At 43.3% G+C, this 7896-nt stretch overlaps 1 protein-coding gene across 3 annotated transcripts; it reads right to left on the bottom strand.

Moving 5' to 3' along the window:
* Positions 1-659: 659 nt before the first annotated feature.
* On the bottom strand, positions 660-5879 carry LOC148037883 (uncharacterized). Of its 3 annotated transcripts, none has more exons than XM_087676844.1 (8): positions 4674-5874; positions 3432-4561; positions 3241-3342; positions 3078-3143; positions 2864-2929; positions 2279-2758; positions 1833-2052; positions 660-1277 (listed from the first exon to the last, which is right to left on the bottom strand). In XM_087676844.1, the coding sequence occupies exons 1-7, from the start codon at positions 4792-4794 to the stop codon at positions 1834-1836; spliced, it is 2184 nt and encodes a 727-aa protein (XP_087532970.1). In that variant the 5' UTR covers positions 4795-5874; the 3' UTR covers positions 660-1277; position 1833. The 3 variants fall into 3 exon arrangements, with proteins under 3 accessions (XP_087532970.1, XP_087532969.1, XP_087532971.1); XM_087676843.1 differs by having other exon boundaries at positions 3432-4566; positions 4674-5873; XM_087676845.1 differs by lacking the exon at positions 660-1277 and having other exon boundaries at positions 1839-2021; positions 3432-4566; positions 4674-5879.
* Between the last annotated feature and the right edge of the window lie 2017 nt (positions 5880-7896).

The raw sequence follows: 7896 nt of genomic DNA, 5'->3' as shown, positions 1-7896 counted from the left end.
CCATATACTCGTGTTGGGCCTCATCTGTCACCAATCATGTGATGCAAACCTCAAGACAAAACCTTCCTTGAACAAAAGCCAACCTCCAAAAAACCCCCGATGCTAGATTTGATCCATAGCACTAATCACCTTATATGGACACTACACCATCAAGTCACCTCGTATAGGCACTTTTACCTGTAAAGACCACTAAATATACCATAATAAATTTTGCCAGGTATTAAGAACCACTTTTTTTTTATTCCTCATTGGATTTGAACTAGTATTGAATTCCCAACTAGAAATCAATAGGAGTGTAAGGTTGATTTTTGCTTATGGAACGTCTTTTGAAATTCAACGCAGCATCACTCTTTAGATCTACCTTTGCCAAACATGTCATAAGTTCAAGCTACTCTACATTATCAAGTTGAGATCTACCATTTCATGAACTTCAAGCTGAACTTAATGATAAAATTTTCAAGAGGTGAAAAACATTGTGCAAGTCAAACAGAACCCAAAAACGAAGGTTATTTTGCTCAAGGCTAATAAGGTGCAAACAAGCATGTCTTGATGATTGTTTTAAACATGAAATGGGCAAGTACTAGAGGGTTTTTATGTATTGTACACACTGTAAAATTCAACAAAGAACAACATATCAATCTGTCTGAGACACTGCACCGTTGAAATAAAAGGAAATTCTAATGTGATGATAAGTAGTATAATAGTAGCATTAATGGGTAGAGGCGACTGAATCCTTTTCTTTCGAAGGAAGAAATTCAGCCCTCTTCTACTTAGTTATTCGTTCTCTCAACATCTTAGTAGATAGACCTTTGGCCAACTTTTAAGCTCAAGTCCAGATTCTCTCTTCCCAAAATGTATCAAAAAGAATGTTGTTTGTTTAGCTCTGTACAGATGCCAGCTTTTGCTTCTTCAACACAGAAGTGTTACTTACAAAAGGAGCATGACAACCTTGATCCTGTTTTGTTACTTTGGTGGATGAGAATGCCTGTTACCATTCCACACTTTCAAGAAACTGGTCACCCGGCACGAGGAACTGGTCTCATGGCATGAATCTTCATGCTTTGAGTGAACAACCATATCAGCCCCAGTGGAGGACTTAGAAGCTCGAGGTGACAATTCTGCTCCAGTGGTGTCTTATGAATGGGCACTGCCAGCACCATCTTGTGGTCATTACTGTGCACTCAGCTTGAGGACAACTCAATGGCTACATAACTGGACGCCCTTTTCCCCAAATGGCTGGTTTCCCAGAAGGTTGGTTTAATCTTGAATGCACCTCCCTGCAAGACACAGGAAAACAGCCCACATACATACCTTCATCAAGTAGCAGTGATTTCAAGAACACTATCAAAAGTTACAAGTGAATGTGATGTCAGAACAAATGTGATTCTACAGACAAGAATCTCAAAGAACCTGAAATTCTACTGATAAGTATAGACCTGCTCTACCAAAGATAATGTTGACACATTGTTTAGAGATTTTCATTTCAGATAGTAGCCAGCTACTAATATATACAGGATTTACAACAGCCTAATAGAAGCATTTCAACATCTGTTGAAGAAAAAGGAAGCACTGGAACAACTGCAACTGCAGTAAAGATACAACATCTGCTTTGTTGGCTTACAAATTTACCGCATCAAGAGAAACCTCATGGAAGAGTGCATAGACTTGAATCTGCTCAAAACTACATCCGTAAAGCACACCAGGCTTCCCGCAACAAGCAGTTCAGTTTCTAGGTTTCATCAATTACTGGCTTTCCAACCTTTGCCCTCCAGAAGATAAGAAAGAACAAACATGGCAAAAAGAGAACATGTCAAATATTTCCTGTCAGATACCTCATTGAAGCGCTTTGCTTGTATGGCTCTGTGGTAGCTGCTGTTGTTGCGGCAGTTGTGACTGCAGTTGCTGCGCCTGTGACTGTGGCACTTGTGCCTGTAGCTGTGGCTGCAGCTGCGGCTGTGCCTGCTGCTGTTGCTGCGGAATCAGCAAATGCTCCTGTTGCTGCAACAGGGCTCTGTACATGTCTGCATTCATTTGCATGTTCAAATGCAGAAGCTGCAAAGGGTTACCAAACATCAATCAACATAGCTATGCCCCCCCTCCCCCCCCAAAAAAAAGAATCGATCAATATAGTTACAGCACTTCAGCATTCAACAATAGACAAAATGCAGATGCAGTTGTTCATAATAGCTTTTGTCAGGTCACAATAAGGCACTTTCTCTGATGACAAGTACATTAATCAGAATTACTGCCTAAAAGATATCTGAACACTGAAACACACCTGTTGCTGGTTGACTGGCTGAAAATGGCCTTGAGTTTGCTCAGTGATGGAAGAGGACCCAGAAGGCTGAAACCCAGAAGCATGGTAGCCAGGTCCAGGAACAGGTTGCCCAGTCACTGGAGGTACTTGCATAATAGGATGACCAGCACTGGCAGCTGTGGAAGACGACCCAGAAGACTGAAACCCAGAAGTATGGTAGCCAGGTCCAGGAACAGGTTGCCCAGTAACTGGAGGTACTTGCATAATAGGATGACCAGCACTGGCAGCTGTGGCAGAAGCATCCAGCACCCCCATTCCCATCCCGACGCCCATTCCCATCCCAACTCCCATTCCCATGCCCATCCCGACCCCAAGTCCCATGTTCATTCCCATTCCCACATTCATTTGAGGAAAGGGCAACCTCTGCTGCGACAAAGGATATGTCATATTGTGCGGCATCATCATGGGAGGAACAGCCATTCCAGTTCTCATTGACATAAACTGTTGAAATTTCACCCAGACAGCCACAGTCATTGCTCAGGATAGAGCTAAAAATTTTCAACCTAAGACCCCAACACCCTGAACAAACTGCTGCCTAATTCACACCTGTAGCTGTGCCTGTAATGTCTTCATGTATTCAATTGCCTCATCAAGCATTGAAGCTTTATCGGTCTGCATATGTAAAGGTCATGAATAAGCTGGAGTAGGAAGCCAATCAAAAAGATTAAAGTCTTACTTTATAAGAGAGAGGTACATTCTGGAGTTATCAAGTCATGAAATAATCAATGCAGCTATGTGACATCAAAGACATTTGGTTCACCTTATTGGCATTAGGGATAAGTTCTTGCAAGGCCTTCATCCTCACATTTATTTTATTCCGTCGCTTCTGCAAGTTGATGAGTGATAATTAACATGAAAGTCTTAATAAAGTGAAGCACCAGCCAGACTATGTGTTAGTAGGGTCACAACCATGCTCAGCTTACTTTTTCTGACAGATTGTGTATTTCTGCAGCTCTAGTCCTTTTTGCAGTGCTTGCACGACCTGAACCTGCCTTCTTTCCAGTAACCACTTCCCCTTCCAGATCCTGTAAAAATCAGGGTGTATGCTTTTGACAGAAATTCAGGTAGGCATTGCAATATCAATTTTCTGGAGGGCCCTCGTGATATTACTGACCTTACTTTGGCACTCATTTTCATCAGGAGGATGGTCTCTCTTTTTGGAGCTTGATGCTGCCGCTTCTTTGCCACTCTTTTCAGTGCTATCATCAGAACCTCTTGAGGTAGATGCCATAATCACACCAGCTGACCCTGCCATGGTTACACCAGCAGATCCGAGGGCCTCAGCCTTCACCAAAGGGTCTTTTACCAAAGGTGTACTAGATTCTATATTCCCTTTTCCTGTGTTGTCACATCTTAAAGTCGAAGATGGCCAATTAGCATGCGTGATTCTGCTGATTCCTCCCCTTGATTCCAAAATCTGGGGCCTAGTGCCCAATGGCCCTGATGGATACGTGTCCATCGTAACAGTGGGAGTAGAGTCTGTAATAGGAGGGGGAAACTCTTTGGTCTCAGTGATCACAGGCTGGCTTGTTCTAATAGTTTTTTCTGAATCACCAGTTTTATGGATGGTAGCCAGGGGCTGAGGATTGAAATGAGATCTAGTCAGACAGCCTGCCGAGCGACTGCCAAAAGACTTTTCTGTAGCTTTTGGGCGGTCATGGATGCAAGCAGGAGCTCCCACTAGAGGAGCTTCCTGCTGGGAGAAGGGTTGTACTGTGTCACCTTCTTTCAGACCCTCAAAGTGCACAGTTGTCCGCACTCTGTCGAAGGCCTCTGCTCCTGCTTGAGGTAGAAGGCCTGCAGCTCGGCAGGCACCCATTGCCATGGCTGCCTCTGCAGTAAGCACTCGGCTTGTGCTGGGATGAGGAGGCCCAGCTGGTGAGCACATGCCCTCTTTCCAAATCGAATGAGATGTACTGTTTTGCTTGTAGCTTGTTGCATCCCTGGTTAGGTGTCCTTGAACGATCACTGTGGGATCTTCAAAGCTCCCCTCGGAGCAATAATTCCGGTCAAGGCTGTCATCCAATGGATACTGCAACCATGCAAGCATTTCATCTTCTTGAAATGGCAGATTGTTTAGAGGCACATCTACAGCAGGTACAGCCTCACATCCTGTTGCAGTTGTGCCTCCTTGCCTCTCCATAGGAACCTCGGAACCCAAGGGCTGCTTGCCAGTTTGCTTGTCCTTCTTATAATGCAAACCAAACCGCTGCTCCATCCAGTTTAAACCCTCAGAAGCATAGTCTGGGCTGCAAAGGAAGGGTCAGTGACCATTTGCTTGCTTGCCCATCCTTGATGAAAAATGTCTGCTAGGGGATATTGAAGAACATGATGAAGCATGAAATTTATTACTTACACGTGGAAGTTCTGTGCAATGTCTGACTTTCGTTTCCGAGGCTGAGCAGCCTCCTCGGAAGAAATAAACAATCGACTATACTCCTCAATGTCTGCATAGGGTGCATCCACACTGGGAACATGGTAATTCATATTTTGCAACTGCAAGGCCAAGAAGCTCAACCCAGCTTGATTCCCAGCAAGAACAAGAGGAGCTACAAATCCGCTTGATTGAGGCCGGATGCCCCAATGAAGAGGAACGTGATGGAGATGCCCTTACCAGTTTAGGGCACCGAGTTCTGCAACTAAATATCCTGCTCCTTGGACTCGTTCAGAGCCATGAAGACTATCGGCACCTGACTTATACAGTACGCCATGGGAAATGCGGGAGACTCTACGCCTCAATACGCAGGCATGAGCAGAAACTCCATCCAAATTAGGGCCCGTCTTGCACGTACAACTGCAATGTAGAGACCAAGCCATCTCCACAGGCGTCGAGGACACGTATCTTCGAAGCGAATCCAACCCCTTGCCCGGCCACCTATATCAGATCAGGAAAGGGCTATGGCCGCAAGCCCTTGCTTCGTGTCATGGTACCTACCCTCATAGGAAGACGAAAACAATCCTGTAAGGCAATCCGTCAGCAGTGACAGATACGGGCCATGGCAAACCAAGTAAAGAGGGAAAGGTCGAATTTTGCGAGGTAAAGGTAGCCATGTCCTATTGCCAGAGTAGGCCACACAGTGAGGAGCGTTGGTCGAGGGGGAGGAACGAGAGGAGCAGCAACAGAAGGCGACTCCTTTTTCCCTAATGCGGTGTCAATCCTCCTGACGATGCTCATATTTCTGCCTCAGCCTCTGTCAAAAACAAAAGAATGAACAGGAACCGGCGTCTTGTCGATTGGGATTGCTACAGGTGACCCGGAAGTCGATCTTGTCTCTTTCTCATCAGCGCTTCTTTCTTTCCTTCCACACCTCAAGCAGCCTCCCAGTTTTCCAGGCCGCCCTTTGAGCCGTCTAGTTCGCCATCACAGGAGCCTGGAGTCCCCAGTGTTTGCGAGGAACCTCATCTCTCCACTTGGCACGCTCTGTTCATTCAGTTTTCGAACGAAACAGAGAAATCAATAGTGGGCACTGGGAGATCTTGTGAGAGGGGAAAAGCAGAGCTTCGCAGTCAAACGGGGAAACTTGCTTAAAGCAGTCCAGCTCAAGAAGGTAAGGTTCCTGCGGGTGCACACGCACACACAGATCGTCTCTCATGCTTAGCACACCGAGAGCTGCAATCAGCACCAGTAGAGTGAAATGGTGGGCCTCCATAGGTTGAACACATGAGCACATGATCGGTCTCCAACAAGGTTACAAGTATTATTTAACAAGTAGAAAGGTTATTGTTTACTTTCTCCACGAATCATTGCTTCCTACTAGTCCTCCCAGCCAGTGTAAGGTTTCCCAATGAGTAGAATTCGCCGTGGATTTTAGTAGCAATTCGATTTGTCATGCAACAGTCATCAAACAATCCATCTCAACATATAACCCTATATTCTAGAGTTGTTCCCATGAGCATTTCTTTTTGAGATGTTTCCAAACATGAATGTTGTGTTGAAAATGAATATGTGGGTCCCTCCCTCAAATAAAATAATAAAAAAGCCCTTTTCCAAAAGAATATGCACGTATTGGTGGTATGTTTGTCAAGAAATTGCTTCATGAACATCAGCTGCCTTCCATAGCAAGTGACACAGCAAGTTCTTACTCTAAATGAGTGTTGCCATGTTGCCACGATGTTGTTGTCCAACTATGTTTGGCTCTTATCCATGTGCTTGGCATAATAGATGAGAGGTTCTGCATTTCATCCTAGCACAAACAATAATATGTGCGACGACATTAATTGCATGTAGATGATGTACTCGGTTTCAAAAATGCTCCAACTAAGAAAAAATATGTTTGAAGAAAATGTGCTCAAAAACAAAGATGTGGAGTACAAAAATAGATGGAAATGTATTCGTGAAATTTAAATCATTTTTTTGAGATTTCTTTTCTCTTAGCTTAGATGCATGGCTATGGAGGAAAGAGAGGAATAGAGTGGTGTTTGTCGCCTTCACTGGCAACTAAGAAAGCCAAGAACAAAGCAAAAGCTCTTGAAAGAATAGGAGATCCACATGGTTACCAGTGTGATGCCCCTTGAACTTAACTTGGCACATGGACTATTTCATTGGCATGTTTTGCAATAGTATCCTGCAAACAAAAATAATGCTTTGCTTCGATGGAACAAAAATAAGCAAAAAATGGTTATGTGCAATCAAGTTAACAATTTCGCCAAACTACCAAATCTAGATGTGTCTTGAACACTTTGTGATCATGCACGCACTATCTATTGTGGATGCATTGCTATAAGAAAAAGAATTCACAAATGACTATAAACTTAATAACTATGTCATGTTATAAGATAAAGACTTTAATGCAATGTAAAAGTATATGTAAGAGATGAAACTCCATAGTACAACACATGTGTAGGTGTGACCTAACAAATGAATTATAGCTAATAGACTATTGTCAATGTGACTGGTGATTCTTTAATTATATTGAAACGATTGCCCCCTCTCCAACATTGGTTGTTTTCATAATTGCTCTCATAGTGTGCATGGCTGTGTTGAACATGTACTGGAATAACATGTTGTCAATATATAATGATGTTGAAGGAGAGGATTTTGATGAGATGGAACTAGATGGCCTATCATCACAACAACCCATTTCATTTCAATGCATGGAATGTGATTCTCTATATGCATGTATCCTCCTAATAGCTAGGGCAATGCAAGGTGTAGTGATGGAAAGGTGTGTGAAATTTCTTCTATCAAAATTTTATGTGAAGCCTTGGTGTATCAATCGATGGAATTTCTATGTTTAGGCTATTAGAGCAAACAATGCACATTTCAAAGAGGTCTTCCACTTCCTAATAAGCTTGTTCATGTGGCTTTCAAACTTGATGAGATTATGGCATTTGATAAAACTTCATCTTCTTCATTTGCTTGCTACCTTGTGTCACCATGATCCAAGCATGCATGTGCAAGTGCTCCACTTGATCTCCCTTTTGTTTGTTGTAGGTATCCTTGTCATTTTGTATGGCCTCATCTGAAACATCAACATGTGGCACGTTTGTTTTGTTTTTGTCGATACTATACCCCCTAGTTATGTGTGCTAAAAACTTACACCATCTATAACTTGAAAATGTAATCTCAGTTGGCCAAG

The sequence above is a fragment of the Lygodium microphyllum genome, chromosome 4 (genome assembly GCF_053477565.2).
Source record: "Lygodium microphyllum isolate KBCC chromosome 4, Lygodium_microphyllum_v1.1.10, whole genome shotgun sequence".
NCBI classification, from domain to species: domain Eukaryota; kingdom Viridiplantae; phylum Streptophyta; class Polypodiopsida; order Schizaeales; family Lygodiaceae; genus Lygodium; species Lygodium microphyllum.
The sequence above is the reverse complement of the archived record's forward strand: the minus strand, read 5'-3'. Positions and strand labels throughout refer to the sequence as shown.